The sequence below is a fragment of the Telmatherina bonti genome (genome assembly GCF_933228915.1).
Source record: "Telmatherina bonti genome assembly, chromosome: 23".
In the NCBI taxonomy this organism is placed as follows: domain Eukaryota; kingdom Metazoa; phylum Chordata; class Actinopteri; order Atheriniformes; family Telmatherinidae; genus Telmatherina; species Telmatherina bonti.
In genome coordinates this window covers 26,562,842-26,589,231 of record NC_136632.1, presented here as the reverse complement: position 1 = coordinate 26,589,231, position 26,390 = coordinate 26,562,842, and the positions used below count along the sequence as shown (strand labels likewise).

The window sequence follows — 26,390 nt, the reverse complement described above, 5'->3', positions numbered from 1 at the left end:
GCTAGCCTAGCGTAGCTAACAGACGCAAAAACACGTTTACATGAATCTTTTTACTACACAGTAGATGTGACGAGGTAGATGCTGTAGTAACAAAAGTTATTTCAAGAAGTATTTACGGATTACATATTCTGTGTGAATGTCAGTGTGTGCGTTCGCCTGAATCAGTGTATTTGTGTGTGTAATCTGAGTAATGTCTGTGTGTGTAAAGAGATGTTTCTGTCTTCTTAGTCAGCCAGAGAAGCAGGTTTAAACACACAAACATACACTGCCTTCATTTGGAAATACTTGAGCTGCCTCTGTGTGTGGCCCGGGCTGTATGCTAATCATAATTACTATCCATGCACACACACACGCACACATATTTACCTACACACTGCATGTGTTTGTGTGTGTTTGGAGGCTGTACCTCTTCAGCCAGCATTAATTATTAATAAACCATATCCAGATTTGAGAACAACACCCTCTCTGTGGACATCAGATGCTATTTTCAGCTCATTTTTCTGGTTCAGGTGAGTAAAGATGATGGAGGTGAAACATAAACTCAAATCCTGCTTTCAGAACATCTGCAAGTTCTTGTTTCTCATCTGAAACCCCCTAAAAAACCTTTGTTTAAGAGTGCTCGTGTGATCTGGTGGTTAGAGGTGATCCACCAGCTGTTTCTGGTGGATGAACTCATGTATCTGAACCACATCTTCCCACATTCGATATTCCAGTTATTCCCAGAAATTAACATACTTCCGCTGTGTTGTGCTCTGTGGATGTCCACCACAGTTGTTCAACCAGTAACGGCATAATGTAAACAACCACACCATGATGTCTTGTTGATGTGGTTCGAACAGAATTGTTGACATTTACAGTTCCTTCACAGCTGTTTAAAAAGATCATTTCAGATCATAGTGGAATGGTTCCAGAAGAGTAGAACCATTCGGATCAGATATTTTGGCACCTTTCCCAGTTGGTGTCCATCCAAACTCCTCCTCCGTCTCATCAGTCAGGGTTTTACTCCATGGTGCCTTCAGACAGACTCCATTTTGTTTCTGGCTCTGGAACAGTTCTGAAGTCTCAGACTTTGGGGTTTTCTTGTGAACCGGCCCGCGTTCACACCAGTTTAACCGGAACCAAAGTGGGAGGGCTTTACAGGCTTTACTACAAGAAAGTTTAGACATAAAATGTGAAATTTTAAGTTTATGGTGAGTCTTCAGGCTCTGTTAAAACCCACAGTTTCTCAAAGATAAATGATGCTGGAACCTGCAGGTCTTCACCGCGGCCATTTTCCGCATACTTCGTTATTCTGGTTGATGACCAGCAGAGGGCACTGTGACACATGCGCAGACTGTGTACGCTGAGTCAAGGTTAAAGTTATGAGAAGAAGCAACGTCTAAAGCAGGGCTGCGCGATTGTTACCAAAATAATAATCATGATTTTTTTTTTAATCAATATTGTAATCCCGATTATTAATCACAATTATTCATTGTGTCTGGAAATAATGTATTTTTAATGCACCACTTGTATACAACCTACCTGGCAACGCTACATATTTTCGCTCCCTCTCTATGACCTCGACATTTTTCATACAGCGCAGGAAACGCCCCTTTGGAAAAATAATTACACGAAGGAATCTCATATTTCTTATCCAGTGTTTTGATGCAGCTGTATTTTCCATTCTCGACATGACTTGCTCTCATCAGTCTAAAACTCGTTACATCCTCCATGAGAAGCTTCGTCTGAAGCCTGGAGAGATCAACGTGGGCGGCAATGTCTGCTTTTTGTGCAATGAAGCTGCTTATTTCATAATTAACAAGCAACGTCGTCCGCATCAGGGCAGGTTGTGCATGCGGCAGAGTTCGTGTATTTTAATGCTACATGTTGTAAAAATGTTCATATTTTTGACCATCTCGATCAGCTGTTTAATCAAAACAATCTGTTTTACCTGCAACAGGACAAATACAGAGCTTAGATGTCCAACCAAACAAACAATATTTAACTGGCTGCTGGTAAAAGTTGTGCGCGTTTGGTATTTAGGCAGCTTAATGAAGCCTTAACCATGCGTTCGCCCCCTGGTGGTCGGCAGACCACTGGTAGAGAACCACGGTGATCAGAGACGCTGCAACAGAGCTCGTTTTGAATGTAAATATTGTTGATGATCAGGTTTATTTTAATCGTGACCACCAAAACCATGATCATGATCAAAGTCCGATTATGTGTGACGCCCTAGTCTAGAAGGAAAAAGGGAAGCCAGTTCCCATCTTGTTGCAAGTCTGGCACCATACTAGTTCTGAACCAGTGTAAAAGGGCCACCAGGGGACACATACATTGAGAAAACTGGCATATTAATGTTGGATCAGCCTGCAGTCTGGTCCTGATGGAGGTTTTCCTTCCTGGTTCTGGTCCTGATGGAGGTTTTCCTTCCTGGTTCTGGTCCTGATGGAGGTTTTCCTTCCTGGTTCTGGTCCTGATGGAGGTTTTCCTTCCTGGTTCTGGTCCTGATGAAGGTTTTCCTTCCTGGTCTTGGTCCTGATGGAGGTTTTCCTTCCTGGTCCTGGTTCTGTTGGAGGTCTTCCTTCCTGGTTCTGGTCCTGATGGAGGTTTTCCTTCCTGGTTCTGGTCCTGATGGAGGTTTTCCTTCCTGGTTCTGGTCCTGATGAAGGTTTTCCTTCCTGGTCTTGGTCCTGATGGAGGTCTTCCTTCCTGGTTCTGGTCCTGATGGAGGTTTTCCTTCCTGGTTCTGGTCCTGATGGAGGTTTTCCTTCCTGGTTCTGGTTCTGATGGAGGTTTTCCTTCCTGGTTCTGGTTCTGGTTGAGGTTTTTCTTCCTGGTTCTGGTCCTGATGGAGGTTTTCCTTCCTGGTTCTGGTTCTGATGGAGGTTTTCCTTCCTGGTTCTGGTCCTGATGGAGGTTTTCCTTCCTGGTTCTGGTTCTGGTTGAGGTTTTCCTTCCTGATCCTGGTTTTGGTTGAGGTTTTCCTTCCTGGTTCTGGTTATGATGGAGGTTTTCCTTCCTGGTTCTGGTTCTGATGGAGGTTTTCCTTCCTGGTTCTGGTTCTGGTTGAGGTTTTCCTTCCTGGATCTGGTTGAGGTTTTCCTTCCTGGTTCTGGTTCTGATGGAGGTTTTCCTTCCTGGTCCTGGTTCTGTTGGAGGTTTTCCTTCCTGGTCCTGGTTCTGGTTGAGGTTTTTCTTCCTGGTTCTGGTTCTGGTTGAGGTTTTCCTTCCTGGTCCTGGTTTTGGATGAGGTTTTCCTTCCTGGTTCTGGTTCTGATGGAGGTTTTCCTTCCTGGTTCTGGTTCTGATGGAGGTTTTCCTTCCTGGTTCTGGTCCTGATGGAGGTTTTCCTTCCTGGTTCTGGTCCTGATGGAGGTTTTCCTTCCTGGTTCTGGTCCTGATGAAGGTTTTCCTTCCTGGTCTTGGTCCTGATGGAGGTTTTCCTTCCTGGTCCTGGTTCTGATAGAGGTTTTCCTTCCTGGTTCTGGTTCTGGTTGAGGTTTTTCTTCCTGGTTCTGGTTCTGGTTGAGGTTTTCCTTCCTGGTCCTGGTTTTGGATGAGGTTTTCCTTCCTGGTTCTGGTTCTGATGGAGGTTTTCCTTCCTGGTTCTGGTTCTGATGGAGGTTTTCCTTCCTGGTTCTGGTTCTGATGGAGGTTTTCCTTCCTGGTTCTGGTCCTGATGGAGGTTTTCCTTCCTGGTTCTGGTTCTGGTTGAGGTTTTCCTTCCTGGTCCTGGTTTTGGTTGAGGTTTTCCTTCCTGGTTCTGGTTCTGATGGAGGTTTTCCTTCATGGTTCTGGTTCTGATGGAGGTTTTCCTTCCTGGTCCTGGTTCTGTTGGAGGTTTTCCTTCCTGGTTCTGGTTCTGGTTGAGGTTTTCCTTCCTGGTTCTGGTTGAGGTTTTCCTTCCTGGTTCTGGTTCTGATGGAGGTTTTCCTTCCTGGTCCTGGTTCTGTTGGAGGTTTTCCTTCCTGGTCCTGGTTCTGGTTGAGGTTTTTCTTCCTGGTTCTGGTTCTGGTTGAGGTTTTCCTTCCTGGTCCTGGTTTTGGATGAGGTTTTCCTTCCTGGTTCTGGTTCTGATGGAGGTTTTCCTTCCTGGTTCTGGTTCTGATGGAGGTTTTCCTTCCTGGTTCTGGTCCTGATGGAGGTTTTCCTTCCTGGTTCTGGTCCTGATGGAGGTTTTCCTTCCTGGTTCTGGTCCTGATGAAGGTTTTCCTTCCTGGTCTTGGTCCTGATGGAGGTTTTCCTTCCTGGTCCTGGTCCTGATGGAGGTTTTCCTTCCTGGTTCTGGTTCTGGTTGAGGTCTTTCTTCCTGGTTCTGGTTCTGGTTGAGGTTTTCCTTCCTGGTTCTGGTCCTGATGGAGGTTTTCCTTCCTGGTTCTGGTTCTGGTTGAGGTCTTTCTTCCTGGTTCTGGTTCTGTTGGAGGTCTTCCTTCCTGGTTCTGGTCCTGATGGAGGTTTTCCTTCCTGGTTCTGGTCCTGATGGAGGTTTTCCTTCCTGGTTCTGGTTCTGGTTGAGGTCTTTCTTCCTGGTTCTGGTTCTGGTTGAGGTTTTCCTTCCTGGTCCTGGTTTTGGATGAGGTTTTCCTTCCTGGTTCTGGTCCTGATGGAGGTTTTCCTTCCTGGTTCTGGTTCTGATGGAGGTTTTCCTTCCTGGTTCTGGTTCTGATGGAGGTTTTCCTTCCTGGTTCTGGTCCTGATGGAGGTTTTCCTTCCTGGTTCTGGTTCTGGTTGAGGTTTTCCTTCCTGGTCCTGGTTTTGGTTGAGGTTTTCCTTCCTGGTTCTGGTTCTGATGGAGGTTTTCCTTCCTGGTTCTGGTTCTGATGGAGGTTTTCCTTCCTGGTCCTGGTTCTGTTGGAGGTTTTCCTTCCTGGTTCTGGTTCTGGTTGAGGTTTTCCTTCCTGGTTCTGGTTCTGATGGAGGTTTTCCTTCCTGGTTCTGGTTCTGGTTGAGGTTTTCCTTCCTGGTTCTGGTTCTGATGGAGGTTTTCCTTCCTGGTTCTGGTTCCGGTTGAGGTTTTCCTTCCTGGTTCTGGTTCTGATGGAGGTTTTCCTTCCTGGTTCTGGTTCTGATGGAGGTTTTCCTTCCTGGTCCTGGTTCTGGTTGAGGTTTTCCTTCCTGGTCCTGGTTCTGATGGAGGTTTTCCTTCCTGGTTCTGGTTCTGGTGGAGGTCTTCCTTCCTGGTTCTGGTTCTGATGGAGGTTTTCCTTCCTGGTCCTGGTTCTGATGGAGGTTTTCCTTCCTGGTCCTGGTTTTGATGGAGGTTTTCCTTCCTGGTCCTGGTTCTGATGGAGGTTTTCCTTCCTGGTCCTGGTTCTGATGGAGGTTTTCCTTCCTGGTCCTGGTTCTGATGGAGGTTTTCCTTCCTGGTCCTGGTTCTGATGGAGGTTTTCCTTCCTGGTCCTGGTTCTGCTGGAGGTTTTCCTTCCTGGCCCTGGTTCTGATGGAGGTTTTCCTTCCTGGTCCTGGTTCTGATGGAGGTTTTCCTTTCTGGTCCTGGTTCTGGTTGAGTTTTTCCTTCCTGGTTCTGGTTCTTGTTGAGGTTTTCATTCCTGGTCCTGGTTTTGGTTGAGGTTTTTCTTCCTGGTTCTGGTTCTGATGGAGGTTTTCCTTCCTGGTCCTGGTTCTGATGGAGTTTTTCCTTCCTGGCCCTGGTTCTGATTGAGGTTTTCCTTCCTGGTCATGGTTCTGGTGGAGGTTTTCCTTCCTGGTCCTGGTTCTGATGGAGGTTTTCCTTCCTGGTCCTGGTTCTGATGGAGGTTTTCCTTCCTGGTTCTGGTTCTGATGGAGGTTTTCCTTCCTGGTCCTGGTTCTGATGGAGGTTTTCCTTCCTGGTCCTGGTCCTGGTTCTGATGGAGGTTTTCCTTCCTGGTCCTGGTTCTGGTGGAGGTTTTCCTTCCTGGTCCTGGTTCTGGTGGAGGTTTTCCTTCCTGGTCCTGGTTCTGGTGGAGGTTTTCCTTCCTGGTCTTGTGGCAGAGTTGTAATAAAATGGACTAATATGAATCATGTGTTGAATTTGCTATTAATTAGATAATAATTAGACAATAAACTGAAAAAACTTATTTGTCATGAATTAGTTTGTGTAATTCGTATAAATAAACATTTGTTTCCTTCCACTACAGTGAAATAAACAAAAGTAAAGTTAATTTTTCAGTTGTGTGACACTAAACAACATGTGTGATGGAGAAATTGTTTTTCTGCTTCTTATCTGGTTGTAAAATCTAAATCTTGTTGCGGTTTTTTATAAAAACAGCCATAAAATCAAGCGAATGGAAACTGTCTGAGAGACAAATAAACAGGATAACAGAACTAATCAGACAATCTGAACCGTTCAGCCTCCCATCCAGCTCTGATGCGATCGCGACCGCACCGATAAAGCTTGGGAAAGACGACGCAGCAGCTATCGCTGCTACCAGCCGTGGTCCGGACACACACATGGACTCACACGATCAGAAACACACTGAAACAATTTCAATTTAATGGTATTTTCACAATGTGGCAGCTTCATTCCGCACACAGCGTATTTGTGTGTGTAATAGCCACCTGCATCCCAGAGATGGATGAGAGGACCTAATTGAAGCCATGTGTGGACTCCAGGAATGCTCTAGTCTCCATTTGTGATGAAAGAAAGTAGAGAAGGGAGGAGGCACACTTAAATGTTTCTTTAATAGAATTAAAAGATGAGAAAAAGGAAAGATTAAAGTTCGAAACGCAAACATTTGCAGTCCATGAAACACTTTCCCAGCCTAAAACCAACGTTCCCACAGTCCTGCAACAAATGGCAGATCCACTCCGTTCCCATTCTGAGGCTCTGCTCGTACCAGTTCAGAAATAAAGCCCATTCCAGTAAGGATGCGACATTCCCAGACTACAGGGAACAGTTCCTGTTTGGTCAACCCAGTCTTCCCATTTTAACCTATAACATTCCATAGTGCTGGTAGATCATTCCCAGTTCAGATGTAGTCAAATAAAACAAAGATAAGATGAGATAAGATTAGACTTTATTGTTTTTCTTGTGAGAAACTCGACATAACAGCTCGTATAGACCGTCACCAGTGAGCTGATAGTATTACACAATGTCCCAGTCCCTGCCCAGTATCCCGACTCCAACTGTTCCCAGTAACATGCAGGCTGGAAACGTGGAATTTTCCCTCTCATTGTTTCATCATTCTGTGTCCAAGCATTGGAGAGGAGTTTCTTTAAGTCACTAGCTGCGTTTCCGCCGCAGGTTTTTGCTAAATAAAAGTGACATTTGTGTTTCGCACAAATTCTGATAAAATCTCGTCCCACGAGGTTCCACTTTTAGGAGGAAAAAGATACGAAATATTTAGCATTTCAGAGCAGCTATTCTGGCTTTCGAAGCCTTTCTCCTTAATTTCTCCTTTTAACTCTGTAAAATCTCTCCATTTCGCTGTCGCTTGTCATCAAAGATGGACGTTTCATTTTTCTCTTTAACTATTTGTAAAAAGATTTCCGTCTCCTCCTCCATCCAGACGCGCCGCGCCGTCGTTACTTAAAATAAACTGGTCATGTGACGCCCTACGTCATGACGTATTAATGTGAAAAAAGTTTGGTGATAAATGTCTCTTTCCACACGTCTGAGAAATGCTCATGAGAGCTTAAAACCTTTTTCGTGACATTTAAAAGGTTTTTCTAAATGTAGGTGTCTCCATTATCAGTTTTTATTGCAGGAATGCTAAAAAAAAAAGCTTCCCTGCCGTGGAAAGCACAAGCGCAGTAACAGCCTCTCGCCTGTAGATGGCGTGTATTTGTTCTTTTTAAGGGTAATAATGAATACACGCCATCTACAGGTGACATACTGTTACTGCACTTTTTGTGATTGAGTGCTTTTCACGGCAGGGGTCCATTTTTCTGCACAACACCGTCTTCCTCTTCCGACGTCACCTCCGGTCTTGCTGTTTTCGATGTAGTAAAACTCAAACAGAAACTACTCCAAAAGCCTAAATAGTGTATTTATATGATCTGTTTTTTTTTTTGTTTTTGTTTTGTTTTGTTTTTTAACTTTAGTTCCAACAATGTTCCTATATGCTGATTTAAGGGGGGTCTCACCCACAGACCATATATGAAAGATGGACGGAGTCTCTGGCGGTTAAAAGTGAAGCCTATGCAGAAATGCATGAAACTGCAGTTCCCCCTTCATCCACTAGGAGCTGCAAAACAGAGCAAATCCCCATAGACTCCCATGTTAAAAAGACCAACTTCACAGCAGAAATAAACATGTTTACAGCAGGAATAAACATGTTAACAGTCTGGTACAAAACATTTTAGGTTTAATAGGTCAGGTTTACCTTTATGACAACTGTGGGGGGAGTGAATTTTTTTCTAACTCACCCGTTTAAAAGTAATTTAATCTCGAAGTTCAGCATATTTAGGGGCGTGTCCTTTTGATTGACAGGTACCCGATCTCCCGCTTCAAGTCAGAAGAACGTAGAACAACCGCGGTTTTTAGCCGGTTAACAACATGACTTAGCTTTAGCCCGCTTACCTCCGTTAGCTGGTTAGCGCCTGTTATCTCCGGGTTAGCTCGGTTAGCTCTTAGCTGCAGAAAGCTCAGAGTTCGCTCGATGTCAATCATCCACCATGACGCTCACAGCCCCCCTCTCAGCTCCACCTCTTGCCCATACTTGTATTTTCCGGGCGAGACGACACGCATGCCCCTGCCAAGATGGTGATGGTAGGAACCGCCCACCGAGCTTCAATTCAGCTCTTCAGAAACCTACGGGTGACGTCACGGAGGCTCCGCCCATCTTTTATATACAGTCTATGGTAATAATGAATACACGCCATCTACAGGTGAGATGCTGTTTCCGCACTTTTTATGATTGGCTGCGTTTCTCGGCGGGGGTGCATTTTTTGGCACAACACCCTCTTCCTCTTCCTACGTCACCTCCTGTCTTGCGGTTTTAGATGCAGGAAAATTCTCACAGAAACTTCTCCAAAAGCCCAAATATTGTATTTATTTGGTGTTTTTATTAAACATTAGTTCTTACAATATGCTCCTACATGCTGATTTAAGGTTTGATTGATTTATGTCTACAGTGGCAACATTGCTCCTTGATCCTTTTAGTGGACCCAACATACAAGGTGCCCTCTGCGTGATAATATATATATATATATATATATATATATATATATATATATATATATATATATATATATATATATATATATATATATATATATATATATATACATATATATATATATATATATATACATATATATATATATATATATATATATATATATATATATATATGTATGTATATATATATATATAAATATGTATATATATATATATATATATATATATATATATATATATATATATATATATATATATGTATATATATATATATAAATATGTATATATATATATATATGTATATAAATATGTATATATATATTTTATTTTTATTAGATTTTGAAAGATTTTAACACGAGATGTAAACAAAGCATGCTGTGCCTCGTTATTAGTGTGTAAATGTTTGTATAAATGTAAAAATACCATTTTTGCAGGGGCAGCCAGTAGGGTGGCCAGCTTTTTGTTCAGGGTGGCACTGGCCACCACTTGCAGGCATCCCTGAATCCACCATGCAACCTTTTTTAAAAAGTAAGCTTTTGTTTTCCTGACTCTGGAAAAGTGGTAGCAAATGGATGAAATGAAAAGCTAATAAAAAAAGCACAATTAAATGAAAGCCAAGAGACAAAAGAGAGGAACACTCTCCTTTAGATGCAACAAATCCATCAGGACCCAGTCTTTGGAGGCTTTGTTGACATGGGAAGGATTTGAAGTGACATCCCAGAAACAACAGCGAACCTTGGAAGTGCAGCCAAGGGCCAGAGGGTCTCCATCTTGCTTTTGTCCTTGTTGGCACCATCCACCAACGGCGTCCAGCTGCGCTGGTTTGCAGCTGAGCTTGAAGCCGTAGAGATGCGAATAGGAGCATCAGGACACCAGAGAGCACGTCTACAACGACATGTCTGTTTGTTTTTTCCTCAGGGATCTGAATTACAACAGCCTGGTGGAGTTTCCGACGGCCATCCGCTCACTCAGCCACCTCAAGGAGCTGTAAGTCCCGCCTGGCTCATAAATATATCTGGATAACCTGAAGGAACAGCAACAAATCACGAAGGAAGGCAGTGAAGGAAACTAATTTATTTCATCTTTCTGTTTAGTGGTTTCCATAGCAACAACATCCAGTCTATTCCAGAACATGCCTTCACTGGGAACCCTTCCCTTATCACCATGTAAGTACCTCCATTTTCTGTCATTATTAATGAGGCTGTATGAAATGTTGGGGTTTTTTTCAATGGTTTTTAACTTTTCAGAATTTGTGGCTTTAAAGTTGTTTTTACTCAGAAACTGGCATCCAGGATGAACACCGAACCCGATGCAGCAGAATCACAGTTGCTTTCAGAGGAAAAAACATGTTTCTGTTTGTGTTTGGCAGATTTTTCTACGATAATCCCATCCAGTCCGTTGGTCGCTCGGCCTTTCAGAACCTGCCGGAGCTCCGGACGCTGTGAGGAACACATTCAGCTCACACATACGCTCAGCTCCAGACGGGTCGTCAGAACCCTGAGTTCTGATCCTCGTGTCCGAACACCGCATGTTGATGCGATCATGTTATAACCTCAAAGAACATGAAGCTGAGGCTTCCTTTCAGGCTGTAAAGTAGAAAATAAATGCTGTAAACCAAATTATTTGGATCTTGGGACGCGTTCACACTGCTGCTGTGTGGTCTGCTTTAACAGGGCCGCGGTCCGCTTCCAGGGAGCGTTTGATTCGTTGGGTGCCGTATGAACACCAACCGCTCCCTGATGTGGACCAAAGAAGCAGAATGATAGCCGGGGGTCTCGGTTCGCCTGCTAACCGACTATCAACGAACCAATCAGAACGTGACGTCTGACAATAAAACCTAAAGAAGAAGAACAGGTGAATGAGAGAAACGCGCTGCAGCCTGACAGCGGTTGTTTGGTATAAAACGTACATCTAGGCCAACGTAAAATAGTTCCTATATAAGCGGTGAAAGCGGATTAAACAACTCGGAACCGTGCATTAGACGGTTATAATGTACGACACGGAGTCTAGAACACCACGGCGCGCAGCGTTGTTTATATATACTGGATAATCGTGTTAAATAATCGAGATCTCAATTTCAGTCAAAATAATCATGATTTTAATTGTTGTCATAATCGAGCAGCCCTACTAAGAGTTTAGATGGAGTGTTTGTGTGAATGGATGAATAACAAAATATAGAACCGAATAACAAGGTTGAAAGATGATAGTTCTGATTTATTCCTCAAAGAAAAGTAACTAAATTAACATCATGTTGAAATAAATAAGATGCCAAATTATAAAATAGTTTTAAAAATGTTCTCTGAGGTTATAAATCATATTAAAAGTGGCCGTTTTCCCATTGATGTCCATAGAAACTGACCAGGTCTGTCGCCACCTGCTGGTCAGCAGCTAGAATGCAGGAATCTAAAGTTAATCCAGTAACTTTCTACAAACAGTCGAGCGGTTTTAACCGACTGAACCAGGAGGTGTAAAGTTCCTTCTGTGACATGACTGGAGATTAAAGTTGGCGTGATGCTGTATGTTATCATGGAGCAGCATTCCTTTCCACTCGGTCTCAGCGTCCCCTGATTTTTTCAGACACTTTCGTTCCCTGGAGGAAACCAGAGGTCAGTTCCAGGTGACTCAGTATTTAGCCTGATCCTTATTAAATCAGGTGCTAATTACACAAAGAATGTCACACTTAACCTGACCAGCAGCCAGCATATTCTCCATTTCCACATAAACCTCAGCTTGAAGTCCGCCCTGCTTTTTTTTCTTTCCTCAGATCTCTGAATGGAGCTGCAGAACTCACCGAGTTTCCAGATCTGACAGGAACCAAAAGTCTGGAGAGCCTGTAAGAAACACACACTCAGAGGAATGCTTCGTATCGGAGCTGTTTGCTGTTGCAGCCGACTGTGTGTTTTCAGACCGCTGTTATTGATACGCTGCGGTTATTATTCTATCTGACGGGCTGTAACGTTATTTTTCTGGAGCTCTGCCTGAAATTAAAACCCTTCTTTCTCCTTGTTGTGACCCAGATTTCCATGTCATAATAAACACCTTCACTGTGTTTATTTTTATTGTATTTTCCCATTTAAACTCACTTCTGAAGGCGGTGTGTGTTCAGCAGTAACCTCACGCTGCACCAGAGGGTGGAAATAAAAACTCCAACCAAACAAACGTCCCACATTCTTCTCCTTGCTGCCTTTGGGCCGACCCTTCGCCGTGGTAACCCCACTGTCTTTCATCGCATGACCCCAAACGCCACATAACAGCCTCGGTTCGGTCGCAAGTTCACCTCCAGGGTCGGTTTTTACTGGTTCGGGTTTCACCTGAGTCATCTGAAAAAGACCAGAACTCAGAGTGGAACAATCCAATGTGCTTTTGGTGCTTTTGATCCAAGAGAGTTTGGTCTACGAGGGCGGGGTCTGAGAGGGTGGGGTCTGAGAGGGCGGGGTCTGAGAGGGCAGGGTCTGAGAGGGCGGGGTCTGAGAGGGCGGGGTCTGAGAGGGTGCGGTCTGAGAGGGCAGGGTCTGAGAGGGTGGGGTCTGAGAGGGCGGGGTCTGAGAGGGTGGTGTCTGAGAGGGCAGGGTCTGAGAGGGCGGGGTCTGAGAGGGTGGGGTCTGAGAGGGCGGGGTCTGAGAGGGTGGGGTCTGAGAGGGCAGGGTCTGAGAGGGTGGGGTCTGAGAGGGCAGGGTCTGAGAGGGCAGGGTCTGAGAGGGTGGGGTCTGAGAGGGCGGGGTCTGAGAGGGTGGGGTCTGAGAGGGCGGGGTCTGAGAGGGTGGGGTCTGAGAGGGCAGGGTCTGAGAGGGCAGGGTCTGAGAGGGTGGGGTCTGAGAGGGCAGGGTCTGAGAGGGCAGGGTCTGAGAGGGTGGGGTCTGAGAGGGCAGGGTCTGAGAGGGTGGGGTCTGAGAGGGCAGGGTCTGAGAGGGCAGGGTCTGAGAGGGCGGGGTCTGAGAGGGTGGGGTCTGAGAGGGCGGGGTCTGAGAGGGTGCGGTCTGAGAGGGCAGGGTCTGAGAGGGTGGGGTCTGAGAGGGCGGGGTCTGAGAGGGTGGGGTCTGAGAGAGAGGTGGGGTCTGAGAGGGCGGGGTCTAAGAGGGCGGGGTCTGAGAGGGCAGGGTCTGAGAGGGTGCGGTCTGAGAGGGCAGGGTCTGAGAGGGTGGGGTCTGAGAGGGTGGGGTCTGAGAGGGCGGGGTCTGAGAGGGTGGTGTCTGAGAGGGCAGGGTCTGAGAGGGCGGGGTCTGAGAGGGTGGGGTCTGAGAGGGCGGGGTCTGAGAGGGCGGGGTCTGAGAGGGTGGGGTCTGAGAGAGAGGTGGGGTCTGAGAGGGCGGGGTCTAAGAGGGCGGGGTCTGAGAGGGTGGGGTCTGAGAGGGCAGGGTCTGAGAGGGCAGGGTCTGAGAGGGTGGGGTCTGAGAGAGAGGTGGGGTCTGAGAGGGTGGGGTCTGAGAGGGCGGGGTCTGAGAGGGCGGGGTCTGAGAGGGCAGGGTCTGAGAGGGTGCGGTCTGAGAGAGAGGTGGGGTCTAAGAGGGCGGGGTCTGAGAGGGCGGGGTCTAAGAGGGCGGGGTCTGAGAGGGTGCGGTCTGAGAGAGAGGTGGGGTCTGAGAGGGTGGGGTCTGAGAGGGCGGGGTCTAAGAGGGCGGGGGCTGAAAGGCAGGTCTGAGAGAAACGGTTCTGAGGGCGGCATCTAACGGGGCGTGGTCTGAGAGGGCGTGGTCTAATAGAACAGGGCCTGAGAGGGCGGCATCTAACAGGGCGTGGTCTGAGAGGGCGTGGTCTAATAGAACAGGGCCTGAGAGGGCGGGGTCTGAGCATGATGCGGCCGCCATTGCTGCAGTTTGTTGAGCTCCTTGTGTTGGTTTCGCTCGATGGCGATGCGTTTAGACGAATGTCATCTGTCGTGCATTGAGCTCATAACTCGCACTGTAAAAAACTTTGGCGTCATCTCAGTGAGAGGAACTTGGTTTGGGCATGTCGGGGTCTTACAACCGAATCCAGCTAAAACCACGACTTTCAAGACTCACGTTGAAGTATCGATGTTACCGCACTGGTATCGATCGATATCGGTACGGATGTTGGTTTCAGTATTATCGCCGTGTATCGATCCATCGCAACGTCTCAGATTAAACGGGAAACGGCTGAAACTTCAAGTTTTTCCTTTTGAATCTGATGGTAGCCGCACGTCTCCAGATATTTACCTGTTTCCAGGTGTGTTGACTGTTTGTCCTGACGGTTAAAACACCTGTGTGTGTGTGTGTGTGTGTGTGTGTGTGTGTGTGTTCAGGACCATCACCGGAGCTCTGATCACCTCGCTGTCCAGCTCGGTGTGTGAGCAGCTTCCGAACCTCCAGCTTCTGTGAGTTCAAACATAAACTTGGTCATGTGGCCCAGCTCGCGGCGTCTCGATCATCGTCATCTGTTTGCTGCACCGTGATGCATTCAGGGCATGTAGGACGTCAGTGTGCTGACAGTTACAACTTCATGTGTCTCTGCAGCGATCTCTCCTACAATCAGATCCAGACTCTGCCCAGCTTCTCTGACTGCCAGAGCATCCAGAAGATGTGAGTTTTCAACCTGTACCAGTTGTCCTAGCAACCGGTGACTAGATCCAGCTGTGCATCATGGGAATAATTATCCCGGTTGTTGAGGATTCATGGCCAATCAGATCCTGTAGAACTGATTGAAGTAACAGAGACAGCGTTGCTAATGGAAGTGTGTCTTCCAGAGACCTGCACCATAACGAGATAGAGGAACTGGAGGAGAACACTTTCAGCGGTCTGATGTCGCTGCGCTCGCTGTAAGCACACACACACACACACACACATACACACACACTCAGCAGGTTTAATTACCCGGAGCAGTGATCCGAACTTGCCCTCTTTAAGTATTTCCAAATGGAGGCGCTCCTCCTGGTCCAGGTGGTCTGCTTGTTGATGGGACAGGTATGATGCCACAGCTTGGCACAAAATCATGCATTCCTTCTCCTTCCAGGACGTTTTAGGAAACGGCTATTTCGCCTTGGATGCACCTGAACGCACCGCTTTAGATGCAGGTTAAACTGCTGATTGCACTGCAGGCGGCTGCCGGCGCCCCCTAGAGGTCAGCATCACGGCGGATCTGGTTAGAAATACGAGTGTGAAACACACTTTCTTTTCATCTGAGGATTAGAAACAAAGGGTGGCTGTTACACAAAGCCCCGTGGCGCTTTAATCCAAACTAACAAGCCGAGGAAAGAAATTAGGTCGGCAGATTAGATGGAATAAAACATCCTCTGATGAAATACCAGGAAAAAAAATCCCACCTGAAATGGCGTTCCCTCCCCGTGAGACTCAGCGGGTCGGAGACGATATATATATATATATATATATATATACATATATATATATATATATATATATGTATATATATATATATATATATATATATATATATATATATATACATATGTGTGTGTGTGTGTGTCCCTTAATGAAAGAAAGCTCCTGAAGAGGACGGGAATAATGAGGTTTATGATGCTGTTTGTGATGTGAGGTGTCCAGGTTTGGACTCCTTGTGCTTCAGTTTCAGGTTTCCTGTTTTATTTTGTAGTTTTTCCTGTTTAGCTTTATTGTTTTCCTGTTGATGTAGTTCACCTGGGTTCATTTAGTAGATTCGTTTCACCTGTGTCTGGTTGTGTTCAGTGTATTTATGCCGTCTGTTTCTGTTCGGTTTTTGCTGGATCATTGTGTTAGTTAGTCCTGAGTCCCTGTGTTAAATTAAATCAGTTGAAAAATCTGTGCCGTCATCCCTGCGTTTGGGTCCACACCTTCACCCCCCACGTCGCCAGCATGACACTGAGGTATGAATGAATTCACATTTAAAGCTTAGAAAACAGAATATGATCATAAATGTTGTGGTTAAATGTCATTTTGGACCCTCAGTCATGTTGAATAACGGATTTTTAAAGCAGGAAAAAGCTGAAATATGAAGCTAAGAGCAGAAACAATCACTGAAAAGAGAAGAAATCAGCAGACAGAACCTGAATCTGTTGTTTATTTATGTAGCGTATTTACAACAACCCCACAGCGCTGCACTGTAAAAATAAACCAGTAAACAACTGGTCTGTTTGACAGCGTCGCCTCTCTGTCTTGTAGGGATTTATCCTGGAACCGGTTGTCGTCCGTGAAGCCCAACTCATTCTCCGCTCTGCCGGCTCTTTCAAAAATGTGAGTTTTTCTTCGTCTGAAGGTCTAAAATGTCTGCTTTCATGGGTTGAAGTGGCTCGTCCGGTCCGGTTGCTGACGCTGGAAATGCTCCATAAACCGTTTATATGTGACACTCATAACGAGAGACCACGCCCCTTTTCCGTTTCCGCAGCGACCTGTCATCCAATCGGCTGTCGTCGCTCTCTCTGATTGGTCTGAAAAGTTTGACTCATCTCCGACTGGCTGGAAACGACCGGCTGATGGAGTTGATCCCACGAGAGGATCTGCCACGAGTCAGGTGAGTCAGGAAGTTTATCCGTGCCTCACTTCCCGTCATCTCCCAGCTGTTCAGATGAAGAGACGTGACTGTTTTTGTTCTCAGGGTGATGGAGCTTCCTTACGCCTTCCAGTGCTGCGCCTTCGTCTCCTGTGACAGGAGAGGAGGAGGAGGAGGAGGAGAAGGAGGAGGGGGAGATTTGTCCTGGGAGACAGACGAGGCTTCAGACTCAACTGGGAGGGACGTCTCAGTCCAGTCCAGTCCAGGTAAATCCTGAAACCAGCTGAAAGTTTCCATCCGTGCTGCATTTTTTTTACCCTCTAACTTTTAAAAACATTTAAATTTGCTTTGACTGAATCTTTTAGTTCTTTGGAAAGTTCCCTGAATGTTTGCTAGAGGGGTTTAAAAGAACGTTTAGCATGAAGCAGGCGGGAAAACTGCTGCAGTTTGAAGGAAGTTCCTCATGAACCAACATAAACACGTGTCTCCGCAGCAGATCAGGACTGGGAGGATTTTATCATGGAGTTAAAGGACGAACCCGAACCGCAACACTTTGTCCACTGCAGCCCGGCGCCAGGTACAGATGTGCAGAAAAACAGACACATAGTTAGTTTTATTCCATTAGATAAAGGCTGATAACAACTCAGAGTTCTGGCTGGTTCCAACACGATCCACTTCACTGTGCTCCAATCAAGGGTCGTTACACTGGCGCTTTCCCCAAATATGATGAACTAAACATACTTTTAGTTAGTTACATAAATGTATTTATTTATTTATAAGAGGAAAATGCTCAACTTTGAACTTGAATGTTTTAGTTTGATGCATTGAACCAGAGTTAGCTTTAGGCTAATTGGGCTCATTTTTTCCCTGAACATATTTCAGCACAAATTTTTCAAATCCTTCTGAAAAATTTAGAAAAAAAAAAAAAAGAAATACTCAACAGGAATGAAAAAATTATTATAAACTAGCAAAGCACTCGGAGAGCTCAGACCTCCGCCAAGCATATTGTGATTAACACCCAACATAACTTCAAAGTGATCCAGAATCCAGGATCTCCTCCGGATCGCCACCAAAATGTAATTATTTGTTCCTTGTGAGACCCCCAACATATCCTGAAAATTCAATCAAAATCCATCCATAACCTTTTGAGTAATGTTGCTAACAGACAACCAACCAAACAACCAAACAAACAACCTCCTTGGTGGAGATAATTAAAAGACCAAGTAAACAAAGTCCGCAGGAATACGTAAACAAACATATTGGACCCTCGTGTCCACCCAGCGCCATGGAAACAAACAAAGCTCTACTGAAAACACACGTCCCACAGATTCCAGTCATCCCAGTTTAATGTCGCTGTGACCAAGATTCACTCAATCAAAGAGTCAAAAGAAGCTGAATTTATGCATCACGTTAGAAAAACATCATTACATATTCTGTCTTATCTTTGCTGTTTTGCCTCCAAAACTTTAATCCACCGACATAAAACTGCATTCAGTAAAACTACTTTTCCCACAGTGCTTCAGGAGTTGTTAAGCGGACAAAATCACCATTTTCTGCCCGGTAACAGCAGTTTGATTGGACGACAACACGTGTCATTCAGCTTCACAAACATTTCCTGCTTTGTCGGTGGCGATTGGTCACATTTATGTAAACATGATGACATCAGCGTGATTGTATCCTATCACACGATTAGAAAGAGTCGGTCATACCGATCAGCCAATCATAGCCAAAGTTACGCATATTACGCACACGCCCACTGCATACGATGACGTGGTCGTCAGCGGCGCGGCGTCTGCTTTGATTCTGTACCAGAATCCAGGATCTTTTCTGGATCTCCACTAAAATTTCATCATTTGTTCCTCATGACACTCCCAACATATCCCAAAGATTTCATCCAAATCCATCCATAACTTTTTGAGTAATGTTTCACATTTTGGTGGAGATCCGGAAGAGATTCTGGATCGCTTTGAAGTTATTTTGGGTGTTAATCACAACAAACAAACTCTGACGAAAACATAACCTCCTTGGCGGAGGTAATACCTGCAAAAGTTAGCGTTGACAACAGGGGCTGGAACACAGTGTTTCCAGAAATGCAGAAAAGTTCTGGGTGAAAATGTTCTGTGACAAGAGAAGCACAAAAACACCTAAACTTTTCTGATTTCTTCCTGAATTTAAATCATTAGCCTGGAAACTAACATTTTACTGAGTCTGGGACCAAAACCAAGAGGCTTTAGGAACATTTGTGAGATCAGCTTGTTGGTTATTTTGAGGTTGTTCTTTTCAATCCTCAGCTTCAAAATGTTTGTGCCTCTAAACAGAACAGGGCAGTATTTACTGTTTTGGGCCCTTTACTTGTTTATCTAAACGGTACATATATCAGAAAATGTATTTACATGTTTTTTTTACTCTTAAAATGTTTTTATTTACACATAAGTCAATCAGCATGCAAATAATAAAGGTTTTAGAGACATACTGTACAAACTTAGAACTTGTTCAGTCTGTTGCTTTGAAATTTGAGAGCTTTTTATTTTTAATACAGATATAAATCTTCGTCAGTAAACGTTTGTTTAGCATGTTAAACGCCACTTAGTGCTGCAGAAAGAAGAAGACACAGTTTCTACAGTTTACATTGATGGAATAAAAAACAACATTTTAACATAAATGGATTCAGCAACCATTAATTTAGCAATATGTTGATTTTCCACAGGACCGTTCCATCCCTGCCTCCACCTGCTCGGCAGCTGGATGATCCGCAGTGGCGTGTGGCTTATCGCAGCAATCTCATTGGTCAGCAACAGTCTTGTTGTCCTATCAGTCTTCTTTTCTCCAGCTAGCTTGGTCACACCGGCCAAGTTGCTGATTGGCCTGCTGGCTCTGGTGAACGGGCTGATGGGAGTGTGGAGCGGTTGGTTGGCGGCGGTGGACGCCTGGACATTTGGCGGCTTCTGGAGGTATGAAACTGCGGTGTGATGTCAGGGTGCTAACTTGCATTAAATCAGCAGATATGAAGGAAAAGCAAGCTTGAATTTCACGATAAGTTTACATAAAAATGAGTCCTTTCTGGGCTTTTTCTGCTATTTTGTTTTAGTGTCTAACTGTTCCTACTTGAAAGACAGGAACTACTTTGTGTCAGTAACTACAGATCTACTAAAACAAAGATGACATGCGGCGTTCCTCAGGGCTCCAGTTCGGGGCTCCTATTGTTGAGAATCAACATGCTCCCCTGTATGCTGACAACACTCAGCTCTATATGACTGCTGTCCAGGGGACTCTGACTCCATACAGAGCTTCTCTGTGCGACTTAAATCAATATGTGGATGTAAGGATAGGCGTATTAATACTCTTCAATTGATACATCAATATCTTCCAGTCCAAATTTGAGATCTGATGAACTTTAAATGTCACAAATACTCTGTGCTGCCAGTCAACATGGAATCTGTTTTCACTTCTGGAAGTTTTAGTTTGAAATAAATCATGTGACATGAGCTGTCACATGGTTATGTTAGCCTATCAGATGTCGTCATGTCATCATGATGCTGCTAGTACAGGCGACGATGTTCCTCGAAACAATGTTTTTATTCAACCAAGTGAATTTATTTTACATGCAGTTTTCTTTCATCTTATTGAAATATTCCAATATTTATTATATATATATATATATATATATATATATATATATATATATATATATATATATATATATATATATGATTTTGTACTAAAAAGCTAAGTCAGAATGAAAAAAAACTCTGAGATGGAAATCTACCTGAAATCTGACCGTAAGCATCCTGTTTCATCATACTGTGTACACCACGCTGGGCTGACCTGCTGTATGACGTGCCTCTCCTCAGATACGGGATGAAGTGGGAAAGCAGCTTCATGTGTCGCCTCAGCGGCTTCCTGTGTGTGTTTGCGTCTCAGACCGGCATTTTCCTGCTGACCGTCGCAGCTCTGGAGCGCTGCCTGACTGCTGCCGCCGGACAACGTAACAAGGCTGGGTGGAGCAGCGGTAAGGATGGATAAATACTGAAAACACACCACTCTGAGGTGTCTTATGTCTGCAGATTTATGTTTAGTTTAATTCACTGCCATGTCCAAACCCAGAAAGTTCAATAAAATGTGACAAATTATTACATTTTTATCATCAACTACCTAAATGCCTTCAGCCCAGCTTAAAACTACCAAACATTAAAGATGTTTAGGATTTTAACCCTTTAAAATCCTGAATATTTAACCCTTTAAATGCCAGTTTTATTTTTATAAATAAAACAAAGAAACGATAAGCAGCTGGAGGATTATTTTTCAAATCTGTCATGAACATGTAAACAATAACTCAAAATACTGACTTTGTTGCATTATTAGGTTTTGTGTAGCACCAAATTTAACATTAATTCAAGCTAAGTTTTACTAGCTTTACTTAGCTTTTATAGATATTTCATCAATATTTTAGTTTTATTATGAAAAACTGTACTGACTGGCAGCATGACATGTAAATGCTTTAACTTATTCTTCTATGGTTATTTTATGGCGTTACTACGGTGGCTGGGAAGTGCAAAACAAATTAAAATTTTAAATATCTGTGAATCATTTCAATTTCAAGACTCAAGTTTAAATAAATTAAAAAAAAACAAAACAAATTTAAATACTGTCATATGTAAGTCGCTTTGGATAAAAGCTACAGCTAAATGACTGTAGAATAGAGTACAGTAGAATATTTTGCCCTTTTAATCCGGCCCTGGTCGCATGTGAACGATAACGTTGTGTTCAGACCAAACGCTCAAAACGCTCAAAACGCTGAACCCTCGACGCTTTGTGACTAAACTGCCACTTTTGTGTCCGATGCCCAAAACGCTCCTGCCACGTCTGCCGCTTGTCTGGAGCGAGCAGCAAACATGGCGAGAAAGAGAGGAGGGAAGGCGGAGCTTTCCTCCCGGTCAGTCTGAATGATGGTGGATTCAGTAGAGAGATGACATGGTTTTATCTAATAAATAAAGCTGGAGAACGTCGTCGTAGGGCAGTGATAGTCACTGTTAATGCAACAAGAGCCGCACTCAGCGGAGAGCCGCCACCCGCCCCACAAACAACGCTATGTGTCCTGCTACGTTGCCAAATCAGTAACATTCAGCTTTTTAGCAAGGAATGGTTATCCTAAATATTACACGGAGTAATGGCTTCTTATGCAACAGTATATGGTGAAAATACAACAACGCCTCCAGAATGTGGGCGTTTCTTTTTCATTATATATACGGAGCTACCGACGGAGCGGCTCTTTGGTGGAGTTCGGTGCAGCTGAAATCAGCCAAACCTGGCAACTCTGACAGGGTCAGTTAGGGCCGTTAGGACAGCAGAGTTTCTGCAAGCAGCCTGCAGCTCTTGTTTGTGGAGAGAACTGCAGCGTTGAGGATTATTATGACTTGTTTAGATGCATTTTGGTGCTTCACGAGCCGCAAGTCAAGAGTCAGAGAGCCACATGCGATGAGGAACGCTGTCGTAGGAACGTCTCAGCCCTGTGTCTGGGTCCACCACAGGAATCCTCCAGGAGCTGCCAGCTGATTGCTCTGATTGGTTGACGCCCCGCGTCAAGCGGCCAAAGTTCAGATTTTCCATCTCTGGCTTTTGATGCGTGTTCTGCGCAGAACGCCGATGCTCAAAACGCGACGCGAGAAAGCTCAACCTCCACATAGACTTTCCATGGAAAGCTGCCGCTCTTGATGCTCCAAACGCTTTTGGTCTGAACGCACCGTAACGTGATGAACCAGTGGGAAAGGTCCGATGTGAGCGTTCCCACCTGCAGTGTGAACGCAGTTTTCGTTCCAGGATGATTCGGCACCAACAGAGCTGAAGGAAAGTCGTAAACAGACGATATGAATCTCATCCCGCTCTTCTTCCTGCAGGTCGCAGCAGTCTGCTCGTCCGTCTGTCCGTCTGTCTGTGTTTCCTGCTGGGCCTCACCGTCACGCTGCCGCCCGTCATGGCCGGACACAGCAGCACCTCCCTCTGTCTGCCTTTGCCTTCCTCCTCCTCCTCCTCCTCCCTGGTCTTCTCCGTCTCCCTGGTCCTCTTCGACTCGCTGTGTTTCCTCCTCATGACGCTCGCCTACACCCGTCTCTACTGCCGCGCCCACAAAGCCCCGCCCACCTCAGATGAAGAGGCGGCGCTGACTCGACACGTGGCCTGGCTGCTCTTCTCCAACTGCGTCCTCTACCTCCCCGTCGCGTTCCTCTCCTTCTCCTCCCTCCTGCGGCTCCCCGCCGCTGGGCCGGAGGCGGCGAAAGGCGTGCTGCTGCTGGTGGCGCCGCTCCCGGCCTGCGTCAACCCGCTGCTTTACCTCCTCTTCAATCCGCTCGCCAGGGAGGGGCTGGCGGCGCTGCTCAAACGCACCTGCGGGGGCGTGACGCTACCAAAGCTCCAGCGAGGAGGAAGAGGAGGAGCAGGAGGAAGGCTGGATTCAGCGTACGATGAAGACGCTGAGAAACAGTCATGTGACTCGACGCAGGCTTTGGTCGTTGTTGGAGGAGAGAGAGAAGAAGAAGAAGGAGGGAAGGAGACGCAACATTCAGTGGCGTTCGTCGCCACGTGTCATTAAACAGGCGCACAACTCTCACCTGACAAACGCTTGAAGCTGATTGGCTCGTTGTGCTTCGTTAGTCTGCTTCCCGCCAACAACCTGAACGGATGCCATGACCGCAGGGAAACACATTTTCAGCTTTAGAGATGCTCAAAGTTCCTCTTTTTTAGACATCAGGCGTTGGAACAATGGGCGAGTTTTTAATTCAATTCAGCTTTATTTGTACAGCGCCGCTTCACAACCATGTTGTCACAGGACACTTTACATCCACATCATATCGAGCCAATTCATACATATCCTATAATAGAAACCAACTGACTGCGTCGAGTCATGACTTGGATCCAATCCTCCATCCTGAGCTGCACGCGGCGACAGTGGGAAGGAAAAAACTCCCCTTTAACAGGAAGAAAACCTCCGGCAGAACCCGGCTCAGGGAGGGCAGCCATCTGCCTCGACTGGTTGGGGTGGAGAGGACAGGAAAGACAGATCAACATGTACAACTGCACTTATTCAGGAAGACCTGCGGAAAAAAGGAGAAATTTATGTTAGAGACGGCAATATTGTCATATATTTATACATTAATACATTAGAGAAATAGAGCGAGGTACTTCTCAGTGCATCAGGTAACATCCCCATTGCTACATAAGTAATGGATGGCTAGACTACCCATAACTATAAGAGCAATGAGCAGAACCTGGACAGTTGGGTCCCGTACATGCAGACTCCAACTCAGGAGATGCTCATATCCTAACTATAAGAATCATGGAAAAGGAAGGTTTTCAGCTCCATCTTAAAGGTGTGGAGGGAGTCGGCCTCCTGAACCCACGGTGGGAGCTGGTTCCATAAGAGAGGAGCCTGATAGCTAAAGACCCTTCCTCCCATAGTACTCTTAGAGACTCTGGGAACCACCAGTAAACCTGCAGTCTGAGAGCCAAGTGCTCTATTTGGAATATATGGAACTATAAGATCTTTTATGTACAATGGAGCTTGGTCATGGAGAGCTTTATATGTGAACTTTATATTAGCCTCATTAGCATTTGTCAGGTGAGAGGAAACCACCACACAAACACACACATATACATAAAACACACACACCAAACTAACAGACGGGACTGTGAGGCAGGAAATGTAGCAGCAGCTGGCGAAGAGAAATGAACTCTTTGGACTCTTTCCCTTTTTTCTCCTCCATCTTTTTTTTTTTTTCTGCAGGAAAGACGAAGCGTTGGATCCGGGTTCCCGCTCGGATGTTGACCCGGACACAAACACCACGAAGGGCGTCAACTCTCCAGCTGTTTTTAAACACGACACAGTTTGCAGCGCTGTGTTACCAAACGTCGTACCAAAAGCTGGCGGTGGCGGCTCGTGTTCTCGCCGGCGTGCGTGAAAACTGGAGCATGTGTGTGAGTGTCGTCAGAGTCGAAGCTCAAACTGAAAACAAGCAGCTGAAGCTCATGTTCGCTGAAAACACGGAACTGCTCCTTTAAAATGTCTCATTTTTCTGTTTAACATGAAAACACCAAAAGAAGCATTTTCTGCCCACTCACCAGAGGCCCGCGCCGCTAAATGTCGCGCTTATTTTTAATGTTTAGTCATTAAAATTTTAATTCCCATTCGAAATAATACACATGAATTGGCCTTTTGGACGATGAAAACAGGTTTGGATGTTAAACATTTGTACATATTATTGTAAATCGAAGCTTCTGTGACAATCCTTTGTTTTTTGTGGATGTGAAAAATATGTTTATAACTAAACTTGCTCTTAGTTTGTCTTGAACAGATTATAAATACAACAGTGAATCAAGTTTGTGAACTTCTTTGGTATTAATGTGACTAAAATCTTCAGATTTCTAAAATTAGATGTGGAGACTTTTCAAAACAAACATGAACAAATGCCTGGTAATTTATTTAATGTGGGAAATGATCCAATATGACATATCTGTGATTATTATAAGCGCCTAAATATTTATTTTTCTGACTTTATTACACAACAAACACTGAAACTAAATGCGTTCAGTTTGTTTGATTGATTTCTGAACATCATGTCAGGTGAATATTGACGATTGAACTTCTCATTTCAGGCTATTTCACATAATTTCTTCTTAATTAAGTTTTAAATATCAGTACTTTGACTTTCAAAGCATGAGCTTCTTTCTTTCTCTGCTCTTTTTCATGCTGCTTAAATTTTATTCCTTCAGTGTTAAAGGGCTTTTCTGGCACAGATACATCCAAACATACCCGAACCATGACACTACCACCGCCAATGTTCACACCTGAAGCAAACCAGCTGGACAAAGACACGCAGTTACAACAGTTCCTCACTAGAGGGTGACATTTCCCCGAACAGTTGCAAACCAACAGGAGAGAAGAAGACCATAGACCGTATATGAAAGATGGACGGTGCCTCTGGCGGTTCAAAGCAAAGCCTATGCTGGAATGGAAAAAACTGCAGTTCCCCCTTCATCCACTAGAGGCTGCAAAACACAGAGAATCCCCATAGACTCCCATGTTAAAAAGACCAACTTCACAGCAGAAATAAACATGTTTACGGCAGAAATAAACATGTTTACAGCAGAAATAAACATGTTTACGGCAGAAATAAACATGTTTACGGCAGAAATAAACATGTTTACAGCAGAAATAAACATGTTTACAGCCTGGTACAAAACATTTTAGGTTTAATAGGTCAGGTTTACCTTCATGACAACTGTGGGGGGAGTGAATTTTTTTCTAACTTGCCCATTTAAAAGTAATTTAATCTCACAGTTCGGCATATTTAGGGGCGTGTCCTTTTGATTGACAAGTACCAATCTCCCGCTTCAAGTAAGAAGAATGTAGAACAACCGCGGTTTTTAGCCGGTTAACAACGTGACTTAGCTTTAGCCCGCTTACCTCCGTTAGCTGGTTAGCTCCTGTTATCTCCTGGTTAGCTCGGTTATTTTTTAGCTACAGAAAGCTCGGAGTTCGCTCGATGTCAATCATCCACCATGACGCTCACAGCCCCCCTCTCAGCTCCACCTCTTTGACCATATTTGTATTTTCCGGGCGAGACGACACGCATGACGCTGCCAAGATGGTGATGGTAGGAACCGCCCACCGAGCTTCAGTTCAGCTCTTCAGAAACCTACGGGTGACGTCACGGAGGCTCCGCCCATCTTTTATATACAGTCTGTGGCCAGGACTTGTTCACTGCTAGTAAAAAATTAAGTGACAACAAGTTTATTCAGTGTTTGGCATAAATTATTCAGCATAAATGGGCCAAAAGTATTTTTTACAGTCTAAACTGTTTCAAATAGTTTTGCAGCT

The 26,390-nt window shown here is 44.9% G+C and overlaps 1 protein-coding gene across 1 annotated transcript in view; it reads left to right on the top strand.

Moving 5' to 3' along the window:
* LOC306773571 (leucine-rich repeat-containing G-protein coupled receptor 5-like) overlaps positions 1-24,471 on the top strand; it is a gene marked incomplete at both ends in the record, with an annotated part of 61,987 nt that extends 37,516 nt beyond the window's left edge. The window contains 15 exons of the mRNA XM_079263426.1: positions 10,001-10,069; positions 10,177-10,248; positions 10,452-10,523; positions 11,847-11,915; positions 14,343-14,414; positions 14,554-14,619; positions 14,784-14,855; positions 16,192-16,263; positions 16,415-16,540; positions 16,625-16,785; positions 17,013-17,096; positions 19,227-19,470; positions 20,371-20,528; positions 22,414-23,083; positions 24,297-24,471. Of these exons, the coding sequence (XP_079119552.1) occupies positions 10,001-10,069; positions 10,177-10,248; positions 10,452-10,523; positions 11,847-11,915; positions 14,343-14,414; positions 14,554-14,619; positions 14,784-14,855; positions 16,192-16,263; positions 16,415-16,540; positions 16,625-16,785; positions 17,013-17,096; positions 19,227-19,470; positions 20,371-20,528; positions 22,414-23,083; positions 24,297-24,471 (2,182 nt within the window). The remainder of the gene's footprint in view (positions 1-10,000; positions 10,070-10,176; positions 10,249-10,451; positions 10,524-11,846; positions 11,916-14,342; positions 14,415-14,553; positions 14,620-14,783; positions 14,856-16,191; positions 16,264-16,414; positions 16,541-16,624; positions 16,786-17,012; positions 17,097-19,226; positions 19,471-20,370; positions 20,529-22,413; positions 23,084-24,296) is intronic.
* Positions 24,472-26,390: the final 1,919 nt, after the last annotated feature.